At 50.0% G+C, this 27,513-nt stretch overlaps 1 protein-coding gene across 9 annotated transcripts in view; it reads left to right on the top strand.

The window, feature by feature from the left end:
• Window positions 1-27,513, top strand: part of PHKA1 (phosphorylase kinase regulatory subunit alpha 1) — a 74,250-nt gene that overhangs the window by 14,052 nt on the left and 32,685 nt on the right. For all 9 annotated transcript variants that reach the window (XM_034781059.1, XM_034781057.1, XM_034781060.1 and 6 more), the window contains 13 exons: window positions 714-796; window positions 2,632-2,712; window positions 3,476-3,574; window positions 4,477-4,623; window positions 6,816-6,869; window positions 8,627-8,749; window positions 9,572-9,667; window positions 12,008-12,115; window positions 13,061-13,139; window positions 14,148-14,282; window positions 18,273-18,382; window positions 20,282-20,426; window positions 26,809-26,887. In XM_034781059.1, coding sequence (XP_034636950.1) covers window positions 714-796; window positions 2,632-2,712; window positions 3,476-3,574; window positions 4,477-4,623; window positions 6,816-6,869; window positions 8,627-8,749; window positions 9,572-9,667; window positions 12,008-12,115; window positions 13,061-13,139; window positions 14,148-14,282; window positions 18,273-18,382; window positions 20,282-20,426; window positions 26,809-26,887 — 1,339 coding nt within the window. The remainder of the gene's footprint in view (window positions 1-713; window positions 797-2,631; window positions 2,713-3,475; window positions 3,575-4,476; window positions 4,624-6,815; window positions 6,870-8,626; window positions 8,750-9,571; window positions 9,668-12,007; window positions 12,116-13,060; window positions 13,140-14,147; window positions 14,283-18,272; window positions 18,383-20,281; window positions 20,427-26,808; window positions 26,888-27,513) is intronic.

Genomic DNA, 27,513 nt, shown 5'->3' with positions numbered 1-27,513 from the left:
TCCGTGTGTACATGTAACCCTCATTTGGGACTGAAGTGACATCTCCACTCTGTCACCTTCTCTGTGAGGTACAGGATGCTGGGGAAGGTTAGAGAAAACAACCGCCTGCTTAACTCTCCAGTGGATGTTATTTGTAGTGCCCACAGGCTCCAGGCAGGCTCAGTGCCTGGCTTGTGGCTTCTGTGTATCTTTGTGGTGCACTCTGAACACTGACAGATAAGAAGATAACGGCACTTTGCTGCACACTGGTTCCCTGTGTATGTATGAAGTTCCTGCAGCCTCTAATCTGCTGTCCTACAAGTGCAACACGTGACTGGCATCTGTGAAACATATGAACACAGGGAAAGGAGCCACTGCTCTAAAATTGCTTACAGTTCATGGCCTTGAGTCTGCAAGCTACTCCACGTGGGAGGACTCACATTGAAGTCCGTGAGATTCCTCATGCTTTTATTGTGTGGCGTTAATTGCAGGATTGAGGTCTCTACATGGATGACACACAGCAAGTGGGGTGGGCGGCTGTGAAGAACACAACAAAGGCTGGGGGTAGGGAAGAGATAAGTGACATGCTGCTTGAATTCTTATCTAAGTGTGTGATCTGGAGGCTTGAGTGTGTATGTATTTTAATAAGATAAATGGGTAAGAGTAATGGACCTCTAACAACTGGCTGGCTGACTGCCAGCCAATGTGTTCATGGATTTTTTCCTCTGTTTTAGGGCTTCACATTATCTACAGTCTGGACGAAGTCAATTTCATACAGAACGTTGTGTTTTACATCGAAGCAGCGTATAAAACTGCAGTGAGTAGCCCTTCCACAAACAGGCGTTGGCTTAGTAAACAGATTGCTGCTTGCTGGTTTTCCTGCATCTGTTGCTGGCAAGGTGGTTTGGCCTCTGGGGCGTGTGTGTTGGGGGAGTTGGTTTGCACTTGTGTAGGACCATAGGCGTAGCATGAAAAGCTTACTGGTCTCTTCCTAGCCCTGGTGTGACATGCCTGTGCTGCTACAATGAAGATCTGCTTTCCAGCCGATGCATGGAATTTACTGCTGGGGCTGGTCAGCAAAAGGAAACATATTGAGCAGCTTTTTGTTGTCCTAGCAGCACTGGGGAGCTGAGCCTCTCCATGCCAGGGCATTGGGGCTGGAAGAGCTGCTGTCTGTGTGTCAGGGACATTAGCACCAGAGGAACCTTTCAGCTGACAGTGGCTCTGTGCAGGGATGCTGTGCTCCACTCCCTCCTTCTGACCCTGCTTAAAGCATGATCCATATGAGCCAAAGGAGAATTGCTGTTGGTGTGATAGCTCCTGTGACACAGCAGCAGAGTTCTTATCGCACCCACTAAAGGGAAGTGATTTAAGTAGAAAATGCTGCTAGCAAAAAAGTTTATTCTGAAACAACAAAACCCCTGATATTACTTCAAAGAACAATGGTTGTTAGGATACAGTCAGATTTTCCTTTCAAGCATCCTGCATGGAAAGTAAGCCCAACCCTGCGTGTCTGCCCCCTTGAGCCTTCACTAATGTAACCCAAATGCACATTCCTATCCTCCAGCTATTTTTGAATGTGCATTTTTGCCTATTACCCTGGGACGTTTACTAGCACTCAAGTGATTGAAGTTTAAAGAAAAATTAGACATACATTTTGCCAGCATCAGTTGAGAATTTTGAAATGTTTTTCACCCATTTTTGGCTGGAGGGTGAAATGATTGAAATGGAAGCCTTCCATGGCCCAATGGCTAGGGGCACTGGAGTGTGAGTCCAGAGTCCTGTGTCTGGTTCTACTGCTAATTGACTTTGGGCATGTTGCTGTTTTTTCTGTGCCTCAGTTTCCCCACCGGTAAAATAGGGTTGTTATGTGGATCCACCACTCTGAGGTCTATAGGTGAAAGGTCCCAGGTAAGTGCTTGTTTCAGATTTAGGATGTGGTCACTTGAAAAATAATAAAATATGGCAGTCTTCTAGTTCCCATAGAAATCAGCTTTAATTGTCATCCCTCCCGAGGGTGGCTGCTCCAGCCAGCACAGCAACCTCCAGCCATGGGTGGGTGGGTGGGTTGGTTGGTTTGGTTTTTAAATGGACAAAATTCACATTTGAACAAGACCAAATACTGAAAACAAGACTTGAGACCAGCTGCCTGTCCCTGTTAGAGAAAGGATGGCCTAGTGGTTAGGCACTAGCCTAGGACTTGGGAGGCTCAGGTTCGATTCCCTGCTCTGTCACGGACTCCCTGTGTGGCCTTAGCTAGTTACTGTTTGGGCCTCAGTTCCATCTGTATAAAGAGGTAACAGCTATGCCCTGACTCCCGGGGCGAGGGGAGGAGGATAAAATCTTTAAAGATGAAGCACTTTGAGATCTAGTGATGTAAGAGCTAGGGACTATTATAGAGGTGTTTTTAGGTGTCTGGGACCCTGCAGAATTCTTCTCTCTGCCTTGTGTGACTGGTATACAGAAATTTATTACTTCCATCCTCTTTAGTGTAGACCAAGTGGATTTCTTTCTACTCTCAAGCTGGTCTGTGACTCTGCCATGTGAGGTGCCAGGGCATTCCCTTGTGCAGTGACTCCTGATGTGATCTAGATGCTGACTGTGCTATGTCACTGCTGTTTCACCCGTTGTGCTGATGTTGATTCATGGCAGGACTTCGGGATATGGGAACGTGGAGACAAGACAAACCAAGGAATCACGGAGCTGAACGTGAGCTCAATCGGCATGGCTAAGGTAAATCTGAAGAAGGCGCTGGGAGGACATCTGGTGACCTTCAGCAGTTCATCACCCAAGATGGATTTTGGAGGAGGATGAAATAAAACTCCTCCCAGGGTACATTGACAAGCTATGCTCCTTAGCCTGTCTGATGCAGCTACTTATTGCTTGTGAGAGAGGGACATAAAACCCCCATCAGTAGTAGCACCCAAGTTGTTAGCCAAGCTTGGCAGCTGCTAAATAGCAGCTATTCATGAGTACCCGAGTCTCAAGAAAGAGTTAAGCCCATTTCCAGTTGGGGTGTGCGTAGGCTCATCTCTATTTGCTGTGTATAAGGTGAGATCTGGATCTTTCCCTATGTTATCCTAGCCTACTGTTTGCAGATTTGTCAGGCCAAGATCACTAGATTAGCAAGGAGAGGTCCTTTGAACATCAGGTTAGTTTCTCACCCCTGGTCTACACTTGGGGGGGGGAGGGATTGATTGATCTAAGTTATGCAGCTTCAGCTACGTGAATAACGGTAGCTGAAGTTGACGTACTTAAAACCTACTCACCACAGTCCAAGTCCAAATCCAGCCCCTGGCTCTCCTGTGGTCACCTTTCAAATCTTGTCTTTATGTTCCTTACACTGGTAGAGGTTGGGGCCTGGGCTGGGAGGAATGCTCAGGTTTCAGGATCTGTAGCTGTCATACTAGAGCTACCGTGTGGTGCTGCAGCATCAGCAACTGTCTTCACGTGCTCTGTTCTCTGCCTGGCTTCCTTCCCCCATCCCTGGTCACAGGCAGCCCTCGAAGCCCTGGATGAACTTGATCTCTTTGGTGCCAAAGGAGGCCCTCAGTCAGTGATCCATGTCCTGACAGACGAGGTGCAGCATTGCCAGGTATGAGTGCTGCTCTGACGGTCCAGCAGCAGTGCTTCCTCCCACCAGTTCAGCAGCCTGAAGTCTTGCTCTTGTTCTTCAGAGAAGAAGAGCTGTCTGACTTCTTTACTCCTGTGGGTTTGATCCCAGACCGTGTTGCACTTGTCTCAGCTGACTGCAGTTGATTGAAGGGAGGGAGATGTCTCAGGGCACAGCTCTGCACTGGCAGGGGTGGAGTAAATGATCCAATAGGTCTCTCATTCCAGTGATTCATCTCCATCCTGTAGGATCCCTCCAACTTGGTGCTCTGCTGAGGCAGAATGTTTATGCTGTAGGAAGCAGCAGCTCATGGCATGTGGCTCCCCCTGGAGTGCTGGAGAGGAGGTGGGGGGGTGGTGGTGGCAAAAATCAAGTTGGCAGGGGTGCAACAATGGGGGATGCAGTCCTCCCCTTGGCCCTTGACTGAAGGGGGGTGGCATAATGGTAGATCCCCTTCCATGCAAGCATGACAGATGGGCTGCCAGGCCAAATATGAGTGGTTGGCATAGCAGTGTGGCCCACCGGGTCACCACACCACTCAAATCTGGCCCATTTTGGTTGCTTCTCCCCACCCCCTGCACATTGTTGCAGTCCTTCCAGCACCATTGGGCTCTCCCAGGTCAAAGCCCTTTATAAATTAGAGATGGTTCCAGTCCAAGCACTCTGAACTCTTAGAGTTTGGATCTGAGCCTCCTGGCCCAGGTCTGTCTCTAGAATAACCCTAGCTCTTCCCTCTGCCCAGAACTGCCTTGCGATTCCCATGGCACACCCCACTGCCATAACATGGTAATGCAGTGGCCTGTGGAAGCACTGACCCCATTGCCTCTGCACTATTAAATGTGCAGAGACCAGTGTTTGGTATCCGTGTTTCTCCTCCTTCCTAGTCTATTCTCCATTCCATGCTGCCAAGGGCTTCGACTTCCAAGGAGATTGATGCCAGCCTCCTCTCAGTCATCTCGTACCCCGCCTTTGCCGTGGAGGACAGTGAGCTGGTGGAGATAACTAAGCAAGAAATCATTACAAAGCTGCAGGTAAGCATCTCTCTAGGCTGCTCTTGGCCCTTTCAAGGAGAGCTGTCCAGAACTGCAGGCCCTACTAATCTTCAGCGGCACAGGGAATAGCTGCTAGGGCTCTACCCCAACAGAGAAATCAGAGGAACAAACACCTCTGTCAAGGCTGATTCCCCACTCTGGTACTTTGAGTGCAGGAGGTGGGGGCCCACAAGCATTTTAAAAATTAATACTTGCCACTCCAGACTTGTATTAAACTCCCAAGTTTACAGCTTTTCTCTGACCTTGGCTTGGTAAACACTACCACCACCCAAATGTAAACCCCTTGGAACCCAGAAAGGTGCACTTGGGAATTCCTTCCTATGGGATATCCTCAAGCCCGTTCACCTCCCCTCCGGGGAAGAGCTGAGAAAGAAAACAAAGGAAATTAGCTATTTTCCCCCTGGTAGTTAAACAACATGCACAAACCTCTTAGGAACACACAAATCCAGTCCTGTTCTTAAAAAAGGTAAATTTTATTAAACCCAAAAAGAAAGGAAATACATTTGGAGCTTAGGCTTTTTGCTAGATCTTAAAAGAAACAATTAAAAAAATTAAGCATCAAGATAGCTCTCTTGAGGTTCAGCTTAAAGGTTACAAGTAAAACAAAAGCATCTGGGGTTAGCACAGAGGAGTCCACAAGCCAATAAGAAATAACCCTAATCGCATCTTTCTAGACATTCCCTAATTTACTTACTTATCTGAGGCTTCAGATAAGTAAGTTCGAGGTATGAATTGATAATCTATGATTAAAGCTGCATACAGCATTGTTGCTCTGTATCTCTGCTCTCTCCCAGAAAACCACAACACACAGAGAAAGGGAAGTTTTTTCTGAATTTTAAAAAGTTCTAGCTCTCCCATTGGCTCTTTTGGTCAGGTGCCCACTCCTTTTCCTTTACCTGGGGGACCTTGTTAACCCTTTACAGGTAAAGTAAGCAGAGAACAGCCACTAAGAGGGACTTTACAGCTAACTGGCTGGTTGCGTGTCCATCAAAGGGAGCTTCCCCCCCCGCTTCATTTATCACAACCTCCCCGAGACCTGTCCCTTCTCCTAGAACCTACAGGTCGTTGAGCTCTGCTACTGTAGCCTGGCCAGGTAGCCAGTGGAGGTGCTGTAAGGGATGTAATCCCAGCCCCATACTGACACATAAACCGAGGTGAGCCACCTTGGCTGGTGCACAGCTAAGAAGAGAGGACAATGAAAGGGGGTGGGAGGGATAGGTGAGAAGGAGGCCTGAAAGCCATGGCGGGCTGTATGTTAGGTGGCTGTTCTTTAGTGACACTCTAACTCTGTTGTACAGTAACTCCTCACTTAAAGTCTTCCCGGTTAATGTTTTGTTCTTATGTTGCTAATCAATTAGAGAACATGCTCATTTAAAGTTGCGCAGTGCTCCCTTATAACGTTGTTTGGCAGCCACCTGCTTGGTCCACTGCTTGCAGAAAGAGCAGCCTGTTGGAACTAGCTGGTGGGGGCTTGGAACCAGGGTGGACAGGCAGCCCCCTATCAGCTCCCTGCTCCCCTAAGTTCCCTGTGTGGCAGCCGTCCAGCAGGCTATCAGTTGCCCAGCAGTTCAGCTGTCCCTCCTTCACTGCTGGTTGCTGCTCCTGCCCTCTGCCTTGGTGCTGTTCTCTGGAGCCTCCTGATGGCAGTGCGGGGGGATTGGGAGGTAGGGGAGGGAGGAAAGAAGGGTGATAATGTCAGGGTGTCCCCATCCCCCCGATCCTGCCCCCTGCTTACCCCATCTCCAGAGAGCTGGGGTGGTGGGGGGGATGACGGACATGACAGGGCTCAGGACAGGGGGAGCTTGCTGGCAACAGCTGCTGTCTCAACTTGCTGATCTACTTAAAAGGGGAGTGTACTTAGAGTGGGGTCAGCGTACTTAAAGGGGCAATGCGTGCTCTCACACACAGGGTGTCTGTCTGTGTCTCTCTCTCTGCCATGCTGTCTCCCTTTTGTCTTGGAAAAAAAATTAGATCTGGAACCTAACCCCCCCCCCACCCCCATTTACATTAATTCTTATGGGGAAATTGGATTTGCTTAACATCGTTTCGCTTGAAGTAGCACTTTTCAGGAACATAACTCCTTGCTTAAAGTTGTAGTTACTGTAACTGCATTGTATCCAGCAGTGAGGAATGGATCCTTGTCCCAAAGTGAATTCCCCTTTCTCTTCCAGGGGCGTTATGGCTGCTGCCGGTTTCTCCGAGATGGGTACAGGACCCCTAGAGAGGTGTGTATTATAGGGTTTGTTGGCTGGATTCTCCTTTGCTTTGCACCAGGCAGCTGCCTGATTGATGAAGTGGCAGGGGGTATCTAGAGTTCCTTTTACTACACTTAAAACATCAGCCCTGAGATGGTTTAGGTTAAAGGAAGTCCATCTAAGGCTGTCTGGCACAGGAGGGGACGATGGAGGAGCCCTTTAATTCAGGAATCACTAAAGCTTCCACTTAGTAACACAGCCAAGAGAGCCAGCGTGCAATGGCCAATGGAGCAGCAGTATTGGGTCACAGAGGGAACCCTGGCGGTTGAGGGCTATGGAAGGGGAGGAGGAGTGTTTGCTGTTCAGTGCTGCTAGGGGATGATATCTAGCCACCTGGCACTGGGGCCTGCTGTGAGGATGGGGCATGTTTCCTGGGTTAATGTCCCCAGGGGAGGTAGAGGGGGACCTGCCATCTCTTGCAGGAGTCCTGCATAGTCAGGGCCTTCAGCCTCTTCCCAATCCTCCCACTGCTCTGCTCGGGCAAGATTAGCAGCACTTGGACAGTGGGTGGGCCTCCTGGGAGAAGTCAGCGACCAGCACTGAGCTCCATACTGATCTGTGTCTGTGAAGACCCTTGCCCCTGGGAAATATGACCTTCCAGGAGGGGGAGAGTTGCTTGGGAGAAGCTCATTTCCTCCTCTTCCTCTTTAGCAACCCCATTCTGCCATCATACAGCTGAATGCCTGTGAAAGATGGAACCCTGCTCCTCACCATCGTTGGGGTTTCTGTAGGACCCTCCTCCTCCCCACTGGACTTTTGCTTTGAAGCTGTGTGCATTTGTAACAATTACATAACAGATGCTGGGGGTAAATTATGTACAGCTCCGCTATACTCCCCGTTCCTGCATCTCAGCTTAACTCTGCCAAAGCCAGGCCAGAGATGTCTCTTCTGGGCCTTGTGGGAACACATTATACAGAGTGAGGCTCATAGCTATTATATGCAAAACCTTGAGCTTTGATATTAATGACCGCTACCAGTCAGCTGCCAACAGAGGGAATCCTGTGGTTTCTAAGTAAACATTTAATACACTCATTGTAAACAGTATTTGGAATACTTACACATTTTAAACAGAAGCTATTGGATAGCAAATCTACCGGTGTTCCTTGCACTGACTTTCACCACTCTGCTGCTATCACGTATATTTCAGGGTGAACTCTACAGTTTTTAGCAGGCATGTTCCCTACTGATCTTCTTTCGGGGCTGAGTTCTCATTCTTTATAGCATAGCCATAAAATGTAGCCTGTGTCACCTGGATTCTTCCCAGCTTGAGAAAAAAACGTTTCATAGCTTTGTCAGCAAATAGCAGTCTGGGGATCCTTCCAGCTAGCAGCATTCCAGCCCTTGGGTTAATAATGATGTAAGCTGTAGTGATAGCTATACAATAGCAATTTATATGGCTATGTATGACATAGGTATTGACTGGTCTCAGTTTCTGGGGCGATAGGAAAGCTGTAGCCTGTATCCAAAATGATACAGATGTTGGGATGTGTGTGTAAAATCACATGCTGCTCTATAAACCTGTGTTATGCAGTCATGCATGATGGGCAGCTACCCCCTGTCTTTGGATACAGTTCCCAGGGCTGGAACACTTCATGACCATGTGAGCACCCACCTGCTGAAGCAGTCAGGAGAGGATGGCTCAGAAGGGAGAGGGGGTTGGGCCACTGGGCCAGAACAAGTCTCCAGCTGTAGCTTTGCGTGACTTGACCTAACGTATCTCTGCACAGGACCCAAATCGCCTCTATTATGAGCCTGCTGAGCTGAAGCTCTTTGAGAACATTGAGTGTGAGTGGCCTTTGTTCTGGACCTACTTCATTATTGATGGGATCTTCAGCGGCAATGTAGAGCAGGTAAGGTGTGGGATGGAGGGGGCACTTTTGGGTTGGGGAGGGGAGCCTGGCTTTAAGGGGGGAAAATAAGCGAATTGCTTGCTGTTAAACACAGTCCCCTGGGGTGCCCTTGTCAGTCTCTATCTCCTCCACTCCAGGTGCACCCTGCTTTGTTATCCTGGGGTCTCAGAACTGCTGGGTTGCCTTCGTGTTTGTTATTACTGTAGTGCCTAGGAGGCCAGTCATGGGCCAGGCCCCCCAGTATGCTTGGCCCTATACAAACAGAAGAGAAAGACAACTCCTGCGCTCTCCTGTGTGCATAGAGTGAGCACATCAGTGCTGCCTGTTGCTATTTAACACTTACATGCACATTTCTAATCACAGCTGCTCTTGTGGGAGTGGGGAGGTCTGGGGCTAAGTTCCCTGTAAGCCACATGGCCATGCAGCAACCTATTAAGTGCTGCACAGGTGCTCAGGGAGCCCACCTGGCCGGGACCTGCCACAGCCAGGGGAGGGGCACCCCAGACCTAGACCTGGGGGGGAGAGGGGGAGAGGCATGCACTGTGGGGAGCGCGCGCTCGCGCTCTCTCACCGCCCCCCTTCCCCTATAGCCCTGGGGCAGCCTGCACCTCATTCCCTGGGCCCACCCCAGAGCCTGCACCCCCATCTGGAGCCCTCACACCCCTGCACCCAAACCCTCTGCCTCATCCGTGAGCACACTCCAAACCCCTCAGCCCCGCCCCACCACATGAATTTTGTTATGCACCAATATGGAGGTGATGGGAGCTCTGCCCTTGGGGATGCTGTGTTGGGAGCTGATTCCCTGTGGTGCTTCCCCCTCAGGTCCAGGAGTACAGGGAGGCCCTCGAAGGCGTGCTCATCAAGGGGAAGAATGGAGTTCGCCTGGTGCCGGAGCTGTACAGTGTCCCTCCCAATAAGGTGAGTGTAGCAGGGCAGCCTCCATCTTGAGCACTTCCCTAAACGCAGGCTGTGGCATGACACACCTGTCTCCATTTCCCCTTCACAGTCTGTGTCTCAGCAGCAAATTCAAACCCTTTTATTCATGTGAAGAGCCACAGTCTGCAGATCCCTCATGGTAAAAGGCAGCTTCTCCCCAAACCCCAAAGTAAAACACTTAAAAGTAAGTGTGCTTAAAAGTAAAGCACAGCAGCTCTTCAATCCCATTCAGAGGTCACCCACACGAGTCATTAACTGCTCAGTCCCAGTTCCATTCCCCTGTCCTAGGGACCCATGCTCCAGGCCTCCCGCTGAGAGTTCCCAGACCTGCTGCTCTCCCATGAGCTTTGAAGCCTTGAGGCTCAGCCTTCTCCTGTAGCCCCAAGTCAGGTCTCCTGTGAGAGGGGCTCCACTGACCTAGGGCTCCTCACCTGTGTGCCCCACCCTGCTCAGGGGAACTTCCCTCCAGGGCCAACCCTGTGCTGCTGGGCTCCTCCCACAGCCCTCCCTCCACTTGGGTCTTCTGCCAAAGGGCACCCTGCAATGTTAGTCTCCTAGGCCTCCCAACCTGTGAGGCCTCCTCTGCTCCTGGGATCCACCCTCCAGAATCAACCCCTTGCTTCTGGGCCCAGCTTGCACTGACCAAGCTGCCTCTGCCACAAGCTCTCTGGCCCCTTGGTAGGGTCCCCCAGGTCTAGCCAGTGCTCCCGACAGTTTTCTTCCGGTGGGTCTCCTGCAGTTTTCCCTCAAGCAACTCCCTGTTCCTTCTGCCTGTTGCCTGGCCTCAGGCAGCTCCCACTCTCACAGAGTGAGATGGAGACAAGACTGGGCATGTGGCCCAGGTGCTTTCTCTTAAGCCCTGTTGGGCAGCAGCTGCCCTGTCACAGTCACTGGCCCCCGCTCCCTCTTAAATGAGCTGGTGGGTGACAGGGCTGCACCTTACGCCCAGGGCCCAGGCTCTTGCTTGAAGCATTAGAGGTAGTAGGAGTCAAAAGGGATCCAATCTCCCTTCCCCTGCCTCATGCTCGTGCTGCCACCCCATAGATGCTCCCTCTACCAGTGCCCGAAGTGGGGAGGGGGAGTGATGACAGCTGTTATCCAAGACACCTGTGCATTGCTGTCCACCTGTCCGGCTGGAGGCTCAGAACAGCTGGGCCTGATCCCTGCAGGAATCTCCCTGCTGACTTTCCCCTTCCCCTTCTGCATGGGTTGGGTGGGGTGAGCATGGCTTGCTGGATCTCGTCTCCAGTGTGCTCCACTCCTGCTCAGGACTAAGACTGGGCAGAAGCTGGGGGTTGCTGTGACCCCTGCCCTGTGGGTTGAGGGGATGTCCATCACGCCAGTTCTCTGGGTTAATGTGTCCCCTTCCCAACAAGCATGAGAGGCACTGGGCGGGGGGGGGTGGGTGTGCGCTGTGTGCTCCCTTCCCTCTGAGGTCAGAACAGCTGGCTCCAACCTCTTCTCTCTTCCCCCACCCCCCACTCCCCCCCCAACCCCAGGTCTGCTCTCCTCAGGGTGGAGTGGGTACATCTGCACTGCAGCTGAGCACAAATCTGTCTACCTGAGCTGGCAGGCTCGCCCCAAGCTGCAGTGTGGACGTAGCTAGCATGTCCAGCTGGGAAGCACAAATCCATCTACCTCCATGCCCTTCAGCTCATTGCAGCACTCACTGTGCGCACGCCGCTTGTTCCAATGGGTGTCGCTTGCTGTTGAGGCACCTGCCTTGCCAGGTAGTGCTTTAGCAGTGTTCTAAGCTCTGCTGGCTGCACTTTGCCCCCTCCCCCATCAGTCTCTCTAGGTCTGTCTGCCTGACCCCGATGAACCAAATGGCTGAAAGCAGCTAGGGAGGAAGGGGCATGCCAGGGACAGCTATGATCTCCTGGGGGCAGGTACTTTAAAATGTATCAATTGTCTTTAAAGTCAGCATTCAGCTGCCAAGAGAGAGGATGCCACAGCCACGCTGGAGATCCTTTGGTAGCCTAAGAACTCTGCTGTGCTAAACCAGGAAGATCCATGGGAATGTTGCTACAATGCTGTGTGGAAATTCTAGCTGCTTCCAAGAGATTTGCATTGGGAGGCCCTGACTGTGTGGTATTGGCCGCCCCTAGCTAACTGGGAGGAGGCGGGGGGGTCCTCCCCTCAGGGCATAGGAGGGGAAATTTGCCTGGGTAACACCCCACCCCAATAAGGTAGGGCCCCCCCCAGGTATGTGATGGCAGTTCTAGAAATGTTCCCTGCTGGGGGGTGGGTTAGTGCCTTGCAGCATCTCCTAGGCAGTAGCCACTATTGGCTGCCTGATCTCACACTTTTTTTCCCTTCCAGATGGATGAGGAGTATGTGAATCCCCACACTGTTGACCGAATCCCTATGGGCAAGCTGCCCCACATGTGGGGCCAGTCTCTCTACATCCTGGGGTGCCTGATGGCAGAGGTGAGATCACACCTCTCACGCTTGGCTGCTGGTTAGTCCAAATTTAGCAGCTGTGGTTGCTGAGGTATTTGTCTGCTCAGGAGTCAGTCTTCGTTCCTGTTGCATTAAACATTGAGTTGCTGAGCGCTCTTGCCTCCACCATGGTCAGTGGGAGCTGTGGGAGCTTAGCACCAGGCCCGGACAATCTTTTAAACTTGCAAGAATTGTCCATAACTTCATGGAATCTGTGGCTTTTCCTTGTAGTGCCCTACTCCTAGGTACTCTCTGCATCTGCCTCTGAGTAGCACTTGCCTTTCTGACACACACACACGAGGCTGTTCTGTTGCATTCTACCCAAGGCCTATCTCCAGCCTTTCTTCTTTTGGTCACTGCACTTTGCCCCCGCTTGCTGGCTGGTGTGTTGAGTGAGCAACCTTTTCTGAAATATGCTCGAGTGTCTGGAGGCTTGTCTAAGTATCATTGTCCACCCCACCATCCTCTCTGCCAGGATAGTGAAATCTCCAGTCAGCATCCAGAGGCCGCTATTCAGCATAGCAGTGCGCTGTACTGTGACCACTGCAGCTCGTGGCTACTTTACTCATCTTTCAGGCCTGCTTTTAGGAATTATCTTGTCTGGGTGAGCTCTCTTCCTGCAAAACTATAGCAAATGGGGGGGTCGGTGGGATTAAAGAGTGAAATGTTCTTTCTGGCCAGAGTGTGCTCATTACTCAGAGTCCCTCCAAGAAGCAAAATAACTCTGGGTGAAGGAGGATCTGGCTCCAAATTGACTCATCCATGAGTACCAGAAAGGGGAAGAGGTTTTTCCAAGCTCTTTTTCCAAGTAGGCTTTAGAAGCCCATTGTAATGCTGATCAACTGAACCTGAGAGATGGGGGTTTCCCATCTGATCCCGTCTTGTCTTCTCTGTGAATCTCTTCTTTCTCTGGAATTCTATTTCTTCACATAGGGATTTCTGGCTCCAGGTGAAATTGATCCCCTGAATCGTAGATTTGCTACTGTCCCAAAGCCGGATGTGGTAGTCCAAGGTGAGCATGGCAGTCTGATGTTACAGGTTGCTGTAGGTATGCTACACAAGAGGGGATGGAAACGGTCTCTGGCTGCAAAATGCAGGATGGCTTCCTGCCCACCAGCAGGGCTGGCAGCTTCACCACGCTGGATGTGGTAACTGATTTGATTTGGCAGACGTTATTTGCGTCTGGCAACGGGTGGTGCAGCTGGTTGCCCTTTCAGGGGGTTGAAAGGCTTCATACAGGTGGTGAGCAGTGCCATGAGGTGATGGCAAAAGTAACATTTCCCCCTTACAGTTTCTCTGATCCTGTGAGATCACTCAAGCTAAGCAGGGTCAACTCGGATCAATACTTGATCGGAAGACCTCTTAGGTGTCGGTGTGTCTGTTGTGGGGACTCTCCCTGCTGAGTCAGTGCTGAGCCAATGCCCCAGCCTGATTTGCTGCTTGAGATGCTGTTCTTTTGGATGGCACTCTGAGAATGAAGGGGCCAGGACTCTGATTTAAAGATTCCTTGTCTCCCTTCAGTTAAGCCAACTGCTGTGTTGTTCCACAGAGGTGGCTACATTTCAGCAGTGGCTGAAGTGACATGGGAGCTATATAAAGGAATCTGTTTAAGTATGTAAAGCTCTTAAGGGTCCTTCAGGATGGAAGGTGCTATAGAAATTTAAATGCTCCCTTTAAACCATGACCTCCTGCCAGTGCCATTGCTGGCTCATATCCAGATGAGTCTTGCTCTCATCCAGTCCACTGGGCAATGAAAGCTTCCACGTGGCAATTTTTGCTGCCAGGGGGATGGGTCTCAGACCCCCACCGCTCATGGCGGAGAGCCAAGGTTGTCTTCTAAGGTGGCAGGTTAGTTGGGATGGGTGCTGACCCTAACGATGATGGAACACAAGCAGTCATCGCCAAGCAACTTGCACCCAGTCTCAGAGCAACCTCCACAAAGGGGGAATGGTCATTCAGCAGTGAAGTTCCTGGCCCAAGATCTCCAGCTGCTGATACTGCCCTCTCCACCCTCACCCAGTGTGCATCCTAGCAGAGACAGACGACATCAAGGCCATCCTGAAGAAGCAGGGCATTGAGGTGGAGACAGTGGCTGACGTCTACCCCATCAGAGTGCAGCCGGCCCGGATCCTCAGCCACATCTATGCTAGATTAGGTGAGTGGCTGGAGCTTTGCCTATGCACCTGGGGCAGGGGTGATAGAACATCTGGATGGGACAGGGAAAGGCAGCTTGGGAAATGACTTGATCCTCCCTGTGTCTGACTTTCCAATGTACGCTAATGGCCAGCAGAGCAGTGGGTCTTGTCAGTGTCTCAGCTGTAGCAGCACCCCTATCAGCTCTCTTCTCCACCCCCCTTTCCCCATTTTTTGTTGGAGAATGTCCTGAGGCTGCCAGTAACCCTTTCCTGACTGAACACAGGTGTGTTTTCTCTAACCGTCCCTGCACACCTTCTAACCGTGCTCCTTTAGCAGGCAAAGGACTCTTGGGAGAACTCCCTATACCCCCGTCACACACTCCTCTTCCTCTTCCCCCCCCCCCCCCCAGCCCACTTTCAAGCACCAATGTCGATCTCCAGGCTGCTGTCAATATGGCCACATTGGTCAAGCTTGCTTCCAAATCTAGATCTTGTTATAACAAGTTTCAACAGAGCCATAGATCAATGGAAATGGTTTTCCTCTCGTTTAAAAACCTCAACCTCCAGTGCGGAGCCTGCAGCCCAGATGCTGTGGTGCTGGGCTCCTGCATGCAGACCTCCAACAGGCTCCATACCCTCTCACTGTCCAGGCAGCTTTCATGGGGCAAAAGTCTTACAAGGGGCATGGAGGGTGAAAGGTCAATTGGAGTCTGAACTCCCTTGCCATCTAGATAGGGCCAGGGTACATGTATCCCTGGGGATACACAGAGCTCTGGCAGGAGATACATCAACTCATCTAGATATTTGTCTAGTTTTGTAACAGGCTACAGAAAAAACGCTAGCAAAGTCAGTACAAACTAACATTTCATACAGACAATAACTTGTTTATGCTGCTTTATATAGCTTACACTAAAATGTAAGTACAATATTTATATTCGGATTGACTTTATAATTACATGATAAAAATGAGTCAGCAGTTTGTGCTGAGACAGTTTTTTTGTATTTTAGGTCTGATTTTATAAGCACGTAGTTTTCAAGGGAGGTGAAATTTGAGGTACATAAGACAGACTCCTGAAAAGGGTACAGTCGTCTTGAAAGGTTGAGAGCCACTGAAATAAGGGAACACTTCAAAAAGACAAGAGCCCTGTTATCATCCTGAGCCCTTGACCTGTCCCCTCTCCCTACAGCCAGTTGAATGCAGGTGAGGGAGGTCTGAATTAATGCTAACACTCCTTTTTTTTTCCCCCCCCTCTGGAGACTACTCACTCTTCAGCAGTCTCCTCTTGTGATGCTGGGCATTGAAGGGATGGCATGGGGAAGGGAGACTTCAAGTCCTATCCCAATCTCTGCTTTGTGTAGCTCCAGCCAGTGCTGCCCCTGAAAGCCCTGTGAACCATGTTGCTAGACAGCCTTCAGCTTCTTGGAAATCTGCCTATAATGGGTTTGGTCGCAGAGACCCCCTTGGGACTGTCACCTGATGTGCTGAAATTACCTCTGAGCTAGTTTTTCCTGCCAGCTTGGGACTTCCAGAATCCTGTCTTGTTGAGCCAGACATGCTAGCCTGCTGCAACACAGACCCAGGGTCTGGTCCAGGCCCCCAAGCTGCAGACTAAACTGAAAACAGCTCAGCAGGTTACTTGTCTCCAGCACCCAGACACCCAGTTCCCAATGGGATCCAAACCCCAAATCAGTTTTACTCTGTATAAAGCTTATACAGGGTAAACTCAAATTGTCCACCCTCTATAACACCGATAGAGAGATGCACAGCTGTTTGCTCCCCTAGGTATTAATCACTTTATTAATAAACAGTGATTTTTATTAAGTAAGTATAAAAAGTAGGATTTAATTGGTTTCAAGTAATAGAACGCAAGTCACCAAGCAAAATAAGCAACAACCCGCAAGTCTAAGCCTAAAACACTAAGAAACTGATTACAGGTATCAAGTATCAGAGGGGTAGCCGTGTTAGTCTGAATCTGTAATCAGCAACAGAGGGTCCTGGGGCACCTTTGAGACTAACAGAAGTATTGGGAGCATAAGCTTTCGTGGGTAAGAACCTCACTTCTTCAGATGCAAGACATCTGAAGAAGTGAGGTTCTTACCCACGAAAGCTTATGCTCCCAATACTTCTGTTAGTCTCAAAGGTGCCCCAGGACCCTCTGTTGCTGATTACAGGTAAAATCTCACCCTCAAAGATGTTCCAATAAGCTTCTGTCACAGCTCCTTCCTAGTCTGGGCCCAATCCTTTCTACTGGTACAGTCCTTGTTCATTCCAGCAGACATCTCAGGTGGTAAGCAGGGGTTCTCATGATGGCAGTCCCTTTTGTCCTGCTCCCCTCCCTTTTATAGCTTTGGCACAAGGCAGGAATCTTGTCTGTGCTTGTACATTTTCATTGAGGTGGGGGTGGGGAACAAGAATTAAGATGGATTCCAGTATCCTATGACATGGTCACATGTCACTAAGACCCCCTCGTCTCCATGCTGCCTGGGTTGGCCCACACTTACACAGGAAGTCATGCAGGTAAATAAACGATTTACAACTAATTGTCCTAGTCAATGGGAGCCATCAAGATTCTAAACAACCATTAATGGCCCACGCTTTGCATAATTACAATAGGACTTCAGAGTTATACTTCATATTTCTAGCTTCAGATATAAGACTGATACATGCATACAAATAGGAGGAATATATTCAGTAGGTTATAACCTTTGTTATAGAATCATAGAATATTAGGGTTAGAGACCTCAGGAGGTCTAGTCCAATCCCTGCTCAAAGCGGGACCAACACCAACTAAATCACCCAGCCAAGACTTTGTCAAGCCAGGCCTTAAAAAACCTCTAAGCATGGAGATTCCACCGCCTCCATAGGTAACCCATTCCAGTGCTTCACCACCATCCTAGTGAAATAGTGTTTCCTAACATCCAACCTAGACCTCCCCCACTGCAACTTGACCATTGCTTCTTGTTCTGTCATCTGCCACCATTGAGAACAGCCTAGTTCCATCCTCTTTGGAACCCCCCTTCAGGTAGTTGAAGGCTGCTATTAAATCCCCACTCATTCCTCTCTTCTGCAGACTAAATAAGGGCAGTTCCCTCAGCCTCTCCTTGTAAGTCATGTGCCCCAGCCCCCTAATCATTTTCATTGCCCTCCCCTGGTTATGATATCTTACAAGAGACCTTTTGCATAAAGCTTATTTCAGTTACATCATTCATTCATAAGCATATTTCCATAAAACATATGGAGTGCATCACACAGCCTCCTTCCTCTGTTCTGAGCACACTTTCATTCACACAGCAAATAACTTTCCCCACTGCATGTGTCTGCGCACCCCACTGCCTGAGATTTGCTGCATGCTGGTGAGGAAAGCCTTTATGCAGTGGTGCTAGTATATTAACAAGGGACTCAAACATCCTGGTACAAGCAGTGTGGGACCTAGAAGTTCAAAGGATCCCAGCACAGCTTGCAACGGGAGGCTGGACCCATGTAAGTAGGGAGCATACGGTAGTTCTAGCAGCTGGATTTCAATTAAGCTACAAATCCTTAGTTTCCCCTGCAACGATAACAATAGAGCCTCATCCAGTGGGAGGGCTGTAAATGTTAACTCCTCTCCAGTGCAAGAAGCATGTTGGAACAGGGCATAATAATGAGCCTCTAGTACTTTTTTTTATAGCAGTATTGTCCCAATTTCTCAGATGGAGAAACTGAGGCATAAAGCAGCCATGTGACTTGCCTAAGATCATCCAGCAGGCCAGATGCAGGAATAGAACCCAAATCTCCAGAATCCCAGTCTAGTGCTCGGATAGGCTATAATGCCTAAGGTGGGGAGCTTTTCTCGGACCGAAGCTTTGTCCAAAAGGGACAAGATTATCACTATTGGAAACACTCTTGGATCAAGTGGGTTTCTTTGCAGCTTTTGCCTTTGAGCCTGAGCCTTCTTGCCCAAATGTCCTGTCGTAGGTCTCCTCTCAGAGCATTTCAGTAACAGAGGCATGGACCTCTCCTCTTCCCCCAGGTCGCAATAAGCGAATGAACTTGAGTGGACGACCCTTCCGGTACATGGGAGTCCTGGGCACATCCAAGCTCTATGACATCAGAAAGAACATCTTCACCTTTACACCCCAGGTAGGTGGCTGGGCAGTGTGGCAGCTGAGTTGTGTGTCATGACCATGCTGTGAAAGTGGTTCAGCTCCAACCAGGTAGGTGCATGGCCTTTAGGGCTCAAAGCACAGGCTTCTTTTTAAAGGATGCTGCAAACTGTAAAGTGTAGTTGTAGCCATATGGATCCCAGGGTATTAGAAAGACAAGGTGGGGGAGGGAATGTCTTTTACTGGACTAGCCTCTGTTGGTGAGAGACAAGATTAAGCCACACAGAGCTCCTCTTGGTCTCTCACCAATAAAAGGCTGGTCCACCTACCTTGTCTCTCAAAGAGGCACAAAGTCAGAGTTGGAGCCTGCCAATCTTGACCCAATCCATAGAAACCTGTCAGTTTCTCCATAGCAGGTGCTTCAATGCTGTTTTTTTTAAAGGAAGTGATCCGTGGCAGCAGTCCAGCTCCTGCGTGGACCCTACCATAAAAGCAGTGTCTGCATAGGCAATGGAAGGAAATGTCTCTTCGCTCAGCCAGTCCTAGGAACAGCACTAAAATCTCTTGGTTTTCTCCTTTTTAAGAGCGTCAAGAGGGACTGGTAATAGAGCAGGGAAATTTCCACCTTCTAGGTCCCTGGTTCCAGCTCAGCCTAGAAGTGCAACAATCAAAAGCCAGGGTGCATCAGGCTGCCTCATGGCTCCTATATGCAGAGAGTAGGTAGGCAATTAAAATCTACCAACTGGCCCTCAGGCTGGCAGGCTTGACAGAGCCTGAGGGTTGCATGGGCACAGAGGCAGGTCATCCTCTTGCTGCAGCAGGTGACTTCTCTACATCAGGGCTAAGCATACTGGAGAGGCTGTGAAGCCTGCACCACTATCTGCAGCTCTGTAGACAAACAGAGGCTGTCAGGAGAGAACAGAGCTCCCGTCCCCAAGATGATACAGCAGCTACGCTTGTGTCTCTTGAGCTAATGACTTATGTTGATGGCTGGTGTGAAGGTAAGAGGGGAGAGAAGCAGACTGTGTGGGAAAGAATGCCATGAGGGCATTCATCTAACAGCGATTTGGAGATATCCCATCTCCTAGAACTGGAAGGGACCTTGAAAGGTCATCGAGTCCAGCCCCCTGCCTTCCTTAGCAGGACCAAGTACTGATTTTGCCCCAGATCCCCAAGTGGCCCCCTCAAGGATTGAACTCACAACCCTGGGTTTAGCAGGCCAATGCTCAAACCACTGAGCTATCCCTCCCCCCTCAGATTTAACTGAGTCTGTGTATGCAGCACCTGCTGTTAAATGCCTTGCTACAGAGCTGTTGAAATCTGGTCTGTTTGTTTATTGACTTGTGCTTTGTCACTACAGTAGCTGCTAGAAATGCAGTGGAAGGGCACTTCCCCTTACAGCAGGATGCTACTCAGCAGTGCCCATTGCTCTTCTCTCCAGAAGTGTCACTGCCACCGATTCCCTGGTTAATTACTCTGTGGCAGCAAGCAGGTTCCCATCCCTGTATGGCAGCATTAGCACCTTCCCACAGCTGCTTATCACCTGGAGAACTGGCAACCATGCCTAAAGCAGGAGTCTTGAATCTGGGATGGTCAGTCTCCAGGCAGGTTATGTAGAAAGGATTTCCAGTGGGACCTAGCAGTCAAGAACTAGCTTCCCATACAGCCTCTGTGATTCTCCAGTATCGCCTGTCTTGCACTCATGCAGCCTACAGCATATGCCACCTGTAAGACCCCTAAATCCTGCAGATGCCCTAGAACCAATCAATGGCAACGGACTGACCCGCTTGCTGTGCTGTTGCGGAAGCCCTTTCTAGCTTTGCTCCTTTGTCCCATGAATGGTCCACTTCCCACCTCTCCCTGTGCTGCAGTAGTAGTCTGAGTCCTCGTGGCTTTCATCCTCTCATGCTCACCTCTGCTCCTGCATCCCCTGCAGTTCATCGATCAGCAGCAGTTCTACTTGGCTCTGGACAACAAGATGATCGTTGAGATGCTGCGGACAGACCTCTCCTACCTGTGCAGCCGCTGGAGGATGACTGGACGGCCGACAATCACCTTCCCCATCTCACAAACCATGCTTGGTAAAGACCCTCCGGCCTGTCTGAGTATCCAGAAAAAGAAAGTCAATGCATCCCTTAAACACAGCATAGCTTCTTGGCCCCCACACTTAGCAGATCTGCACCAGGAAGTTCTGTGGAGCTGGCCCAAAGGCCCTAGCTGATCAATGGGAAGGAGGCAGAACTGTGCTGTCATGCTCTGACCTGTTGTAACAAAGCAGCCTTTGACGGGACACAACTGAGCATATCAATTCAGGACAAATTGCTTAGAGCAGGGCAGTCACAGCCCAAGGTTGGGGGTCCTTTACTACTAAGGCACGCCAAACCAGCCAGGGAGGACTTTGGTTTTACCCCACTGGCTAACCAGAAGTCATACAAGCAATTCCCTCAGACACTCCAGTTTCCCAGTATCACCACCAGCACCATTTCGGATGGGGATGAATGGTTATGAAAACCATACCCCAGTAAAAGGAAAAAAAAGTTCTTGATTCCAAAGCACCAAGCCCCAGACTCAGCTCAATATACCAGTCAGATTTTACCCACAAATCACGCTGTTGCCCATCTTTTAGAAGATGAAGGTTTATTCATAAAGAAAAATATAGATGAGTTAAAATTAGTTAAATGGAATCAAATACATACAACAATTGCAAAGTTCTTAGTTCAGGCTTGATGGGATTACTGCTGATTTAAACCAATCAAGTCTGAGTACAAACATCCCAGCTTGGATGGGTCATTCAGTCTTTTGTTCAGAGCTTCAGTGTCAAGCACAATTCCTCCAGAGGTCAGAAGCAGGACTGAAGACAAAATGGAGAAGATGCAGCTACCCTTTATAATCTCTTGCCATGCAGCCTGTGCTTCCTTTGTTTCAAACATAAGCTGCCCAGCACGTGGCTTGAAAGCCTTAGAGTTTTCTCCATAGGCATATCCCTGCATGCCTTGCTGAGTTATAAGGTATATCTGCCTTCTCTCAATGGGTCAGTTGTATAGCTGATGGTCCTTAATAGGCCATCAAGCAGGCCAGACATTGCTGATGCCAAACTGTCTGACGTGTCATCCAGAAGCATAGCACAAATTTGAAATACAGACATACATATTTAACTCATAATACAAAGGGGATACAAACATATAAACAAGATGATCATATCTGGAAAATTATAACATTTTTGCAGATATCTTACATGGCATATCTGGCTGATTACTTTGTGGGTGTTACCCCAGGAGCCAACATTTGAAACAGGTATAGGGCCAATACTTATGACTTTAAATACAAAAATGATACATGCATACAGATAGCATAATCATAACCTTTTCATAGATACCTTACTTGACCTCCTTTGTATAAGAATTGGTGCAACTATAGGACCTTGGTCGCAACAATGATCTATATGGTCACAGTTCATGTCAATAATGTCACACCTGTGAAGAGCTTGCCTTGCTGTGGAAGGCACTGCATCAAGAGGGGAGGGTCAGACTATACACCATGGGGGCTGAGGGCTCAACTTGCAGTTGTCTCAGAATGCAGATCTTTGTTATAGAGGCTGCAATGTGCAATATTGGCAAAACATTAGTGTTAGATGCCTCCCTCCCTGCCTGCAGGAAGTGCCTCTGCCCTGAGACATTGGGGGTATCTCTAGAGTCTATGCCAGCCTAGAGCTCTGCTGTTGGCTTGAGCTGGTTGAATTTTTATGAATGAAACGCTTCTTTGTAGAAAAAACTACCTCATCTAGGACTGTAAGGGGTCAGATTCACCCCTGCAGCGCCTCCTGCTGGTCTCTTCCAGGAATTAGCTCATCCCAGCTCCAGAGCACACTCTGAAGGCCGGTAATCTGCCTTGCCACTGGCACTGTGTCCCTCCCAGGACCCCAGTGCCCCTCTCTCTGGGTGCTGCCCCCTGACAGTACCTACACATTCTGGGTCTCCTTTCCCAGGTGAACCCCCACCCACTAACCCCACCTCACCTCAGTGTAAGGCTACTACCAGTCACCATCTAGCCCCACTCCCTGGGGCAGACTGCAGTATCTGCCACTCATCACAGGCAAGGTTGGGTTTGGACCTGCTGCCTTTGCCTACCCCGGGCTGCCCTCTGCAATCCTCAATACCTGTTGGCCCAATGCTAGGCCACAGCCTGGGGCTTTCCAGGCTGGAGCTCCCCAACTCCTCTGCCTTTCCCCAGCCCTGCTCCGCTACGCTACCCTGTCTCAAGCTCCCTGCAGCCAAGCCTTCCGTCTCTGAATGTAGAGTGTGTGTGTGTGTGTGTGTGTGTGTCCTAGCTCAAGCCTTTATAGGGCCAGCTGGGCTCTGATTGGGGCGTGGCCCAGCTGCAGCTGCTTCCCCCAATCAGCCCAGGTCTTTCCTTCCACAGCCCCAGCCCTCTGCAGGGCTGGCTTTAACCCTTCCCAGGCAGGAGCGGGTGACCACCCCGCTACAAGGACATAATAATTTGCAACAATTTCCATCTGAATTTTCATTTTTGTTTTTCCACTTCCCTCCCCTCCTCCTTCCTCCATCACTTAAAAAAGAAAGTTTGTTAAATGGTTGTGAAGGAAAAAGAACCAATAAAATATTGGCAAAGTGAGCAGTGGCTCCATCCAAGTCCAGAAAAAAGGAGCAGAACCATTCTTCACTGGCCAGCCAGCCCTGCCGTTGGCCCTCCATGGAGAGGGGGACTTTCCTTATCCTGCCCCTCTCATTTTCACTGTTGCCCCAGTCTATTTTAAGCCAGTCTGGGTATTTCTAATGTGCTCCTTGCTGTGGCATCCTATTGCTCTCCCTGCAGTTCCCCTGCACTCTAGTACCTGGGGCTGATATTTCATTCCTCTGCCTGTGGCAGCCCTGTCCCTGGAAGCCCTCGAGTTGGGCTGGCTGTGCTTGCAGCCCAGGCCCTGTCAGTATAAATCCTAAGTGCTTAGGATGGGTTTGTTTTGCCTGCCCATGGCAGTCTGGCTGGGATCCCCCTATGAGACTGGCATCTGGGAAAGACTTTATAGCCTGCCTACTCAGCATCTGTTTCCTTTTTGGAGACTGGCTGCCCTTGCTTCCTTCCTACACGGACATTCCTCCCTGATCTCTTCCAGCCTGTCAGGTGCATAAGTGGCCTGTGATGTTACAGGGAGGTTGTTTGATCACAAGGTAACTCTGAAACAAAGGCACTCGCTTGAGACAGCTGAGATTTGGCTAGAGGACATCTCACCTGTGCTGAAGCCATTCCTGTTCTAAGGCGTTATCCCTTCCATTGCCACGTTTGGCAGAGGAACTTGCTCCTCATGGCCTGTTGCTAGCTTGGTTCTGTAGTGAGACCTCTTGGCTTGGGGGAAGTGGAGGGAGCCCCATTTTTTGGCACGTCTTAAATAATCAGCCTGGACAGAACCCAAGTCCATGCATGCTAGGGTGACCAAATGTCCCGATATTTCAGTGTCTGTCCCGTGCCCCGACTGATCTTTTTGTCCCACATTTTGTCCCAATATCCGCTGGCAGCACTGTTTGTCTGGGTTTTTTTTGCTCTGCTAGCAGGCACCCACCCCTCCCCCCCGCCCCATATGTTCCGATATTTTCTTCCTCATATCTGGTCACCCTAATGCACGCTAGGAAACAGTCCTGCATTGGTGAGAGAGGTTCTACTGGGTCATGGGTCTCTTTGATCTAAGGCAGGGGTCGGCAACCTACGGCACGCGTGCCAAATATGGCACGCGAGCCGATTTTGAATGGCACGCGGCTGCCTGCCGCGGTTCCGACCCCCAGCCGCACTCAGCCCCCCTGCCCACCGCTCTCCCCTGCTGGGGCAGGAGGCAGAAGCTTCATCCTGAAGCAGCCAAGCTCCCTCCCTCCCTCCCCCACTTCTTCCCCCAGCCATGGTGCAGCCTGCTTTCCTTCACCTCCTCCTCTCCTTCCCTGCGCCGGCCCTTGCAAAGGGAGGGGGGAGGAATGGCAGCGTGCTCACCGCTCTGCAAAAGCCCCGCGGCCCCGCTCTCCCGGCCGGAGCTCCAGCCGGCACGTGGCAGCCCTGCGACCCCTTGCTAAAGCCGGCTCTGGGTAAAGGAGGCAGAGAAGAGGTAGGGACGGGACCTCGGGGAAGGGGGTGGAACAGGGCATATCCCTTCCAGCCCCTTGCCATGAGCCGCTCAGGGCAGAGGGCTGGGAGCGAGCACCCCCACGAGCTGAGCACCCCAGCCCTCTGCCCTGACCTCTGAAGCCCCCCACACCCCTAGCCTTCTGCTCTGCACCCCCCCACACCCCTCCAGCCCTCTGCCTTGACCTCTGAAGTCCCCCACACCCACCCTTCTGGCGGCCCGCTGCGGCCTAGGTGAACAGAACGCCAGGCTGGCAGCGAGCTGAGCAGGCTGGTGGCGTAAGATCAGCATTTTAATTTAATTTTAAATGAAGCTTCTTAACTATTTTGAAAACCTTGTTTACTTTACATACAACAATAGTTTAGTTATATAATATATAGACTTAGAGAGAGAGAGACCTTCTAAAAAACATTAAAATGTATTACCGGCACACGAAACCTTAAAGTAAATAAATGAAGACTCAGCACACCGCTTCTGAAAGGTTGCCTACCCCTGATCTAAGGACAGGATGAACCATCTCCTGAGTCACCTTTGCTCTCACCCACTCTGTTAATTTCTCTCTCTCTCTGCTATTGATGTTCAAGCTCATTCCCATCACTCAGTCCCTTAATGAGAGGCTTTCTGGCTGCCCTCTTGGAGGTCTCTGTAGAAGAGCAGCTGGGAAGGTGACTTGGTGCAAAAAAAAAAAGCCCTTTGGAAGCCTGTAGTTCTGTAGAAGAACTAGGAATGGCTCAGCCAGTGTCCTGGCTTCAATGCCATCTGCTTCAGAGGGCATGCAAGAAAACTTGAGACAACTATAGAATAACCTGCCATAACTGAAGTGCCTTCCTAGCCTTAGTGATTGGTTAATGCTGAGAAGCATGAGGGCTTACATCCTCATCATCGATCTATGAAAACGTCTAACCCTTTTGTTTGATCCCGCTAAGTTCTTGGCCTCTGTATCTAGTGGCAATGAGTTCCACATGTTATGCATTGTGTAAAAAGGTATTTCCTTTTATTGCCCTTAAATTTGCTGCCTTTGAATTAAATTGACTGTCCCTTTTATCCCTCTTTTAGGGGAAAAGGGGACTAAGAGCATTTCCGTCTCTGTCCCACTCTGTATAACTCTCTCATGTCTCCTCACTGCAGTAGTTAATCCAGCTGACTCATGCTGGTGTCTAGTCTTTGAGCGACTGTATATGCTGTCTGTTACAGTTCAAATAACCATTGTTCTCCTAACATGATTAGGAAACCTCTGGTCACTTTTAGAGATACCTAATCAACCTCGTTACACCTCATAATCAGGTACCTCAATTATGGAGACTGCCTGTTGGGCAGAAGGACTGATCTCCTTGCCCTGACTATCTCTCTCTGTCTCTTTCACTATGTATCTTGCCACTGCATGGGTGGTAAGCTGCAGTGCGTTGACTGTCACTCTGAGCCCCACACGAGGGTATAGGCCAGGCCTAGCACAGCACACAACTGCTTATGCCTGGGACTCCCAAGAAGTCCTTGCTGGGTGTGTCATGGATGTTAAATTACCTTGTTACTGCTTGGTGCTTCAGTGGAAGGCAGCCTGCTAAAGAGCGAAGGGGAGCCGCTTTAGGCCTGGTCTATGCTACAAAATAAGACTGTGACCTGACCTAAGCTAGAGTTAGGTTGATGTAAAGCAGCTTGCGTTGATCTACGTGCCCTACTACATGTACGTGCCCTACTACACTGACATAACTCCATCTCCACAAGCGGTGTAGGGCTTATATAGATGTCATTAGGACGACACAGTGTCCCTGTAAACGCTGTGTTACTTCCATTGGGTGTTGGCTGTCATTCTTGTCAATTTCAGGGTTCTGTGCTGGAACTGTGAAATTGACAAGGTCCACCTCACAGCTCAGGCTGTCACCCTGGGATGGATGGGGGGCTGCCCCGAGAGGAGCTGTGCGTGGAGTTGAGCGCCCAGGCTCTCAGCGCCCCCCCGCCCCCTTAAGAAGGTGGAAGCGCTCCTGGTGAGGACATGCAACAATGACCAATGGAGGGTAGTGTGGATGTGAGCTGGGCTGTAATTTGACCTAGCATAGGCTAATTGATTTAAGTTTATAGTGTAGCCATGTTTTGTGTCCCAACACAACAGCTAGGTCTTTGGGTGACCAGGGAAGCCATTTTTTTAGAATAACAGGGAGGCGGGGGAAAGTCTGTGTTTGTTGGGCATGCAGGAGGGGTCTTCGTGGAGTTATCCTTCCAGTGGTTGGAGAGAATCATAAATGCTATAAAACAAAATGCCCTGTCTGGATTGCAGTGAGATTCTAAATGAATGTGTCTCCCTTGAGTCATTCTCATGGCCGGTATCTCTCTGTCTGTGACAGATGAAACTGGAACCAGCATCCACCCGACGGTACTGGCAATGCTGAGGAAGCTGCAGGACGGGTATTTTGGTGGGGCGAGGTAAGCAAGAGCTACTGTTCCCATAGCGTGTACCCACCGGCTGATGTGCTCCAAGGACCGTGTGAAGCAGGGTTTGCAGGAATGCTCCTGTGGCAACGCATTGCCAGCCAGCTCTGATCTGAGGAGATGCAGTCTCAGCTTAAGAAATGCCCAGCAATCTCCCCTCATGGTAACATGTTTGAGCATTCCTACTTGGTAGTAACCTTGTCCCTCATTCCCCCCTCTGGGGTAATCCAAGGCCTTTAAAGCCCTAGGGGCAACGTGGTCGGGTTTGGCATACCTTTCAGTTCAAAGAGAGGCCCTATTTTACCCTGTTCAGCTCGGGGTGTGGTGGGGAGGAGGCGTGCTACTCCTACCCATGGGCAGAAGGGGTCCCAGAGAAGGGGATTTGAAGTGCTTTGCAACAGTAGGTGTTTTTACTAAACCTTCAGTTACAAAGTCTGCACAGGGACATAGACCAATGCATCAGCTGGGAACCTGCAAAGCACTGCGCAGTCTTGCCCCAGATCACAGTGCCATGACCTAACCCTACAAACCCTTATTCCCATTCCTAGTGTCCAATACTTTGATATTGCAGTGGTGAGCATTTTATAAATAGCCGAGGTAGGTATCATGGGACTGCATAA

This window comes from Trachemys scripta, chromosome 9 (genome assembly GCF_013100865.1).
Source record: "Trachemys scripta elegans isolate TJP31775 chromosome 9, CAS_Tse_1.0, whole genome shotgun sequence".
NCBI lineage: Eukaryota > Metazoa > Chordata > Testudines > Emydidae > Trachemys > Trachemys scripta.
The sequence above is the reverse complement of the archived record's forward strand: the minus strand, read 5'-3'. Positions and strand labels throughout refer to the sequence as shown.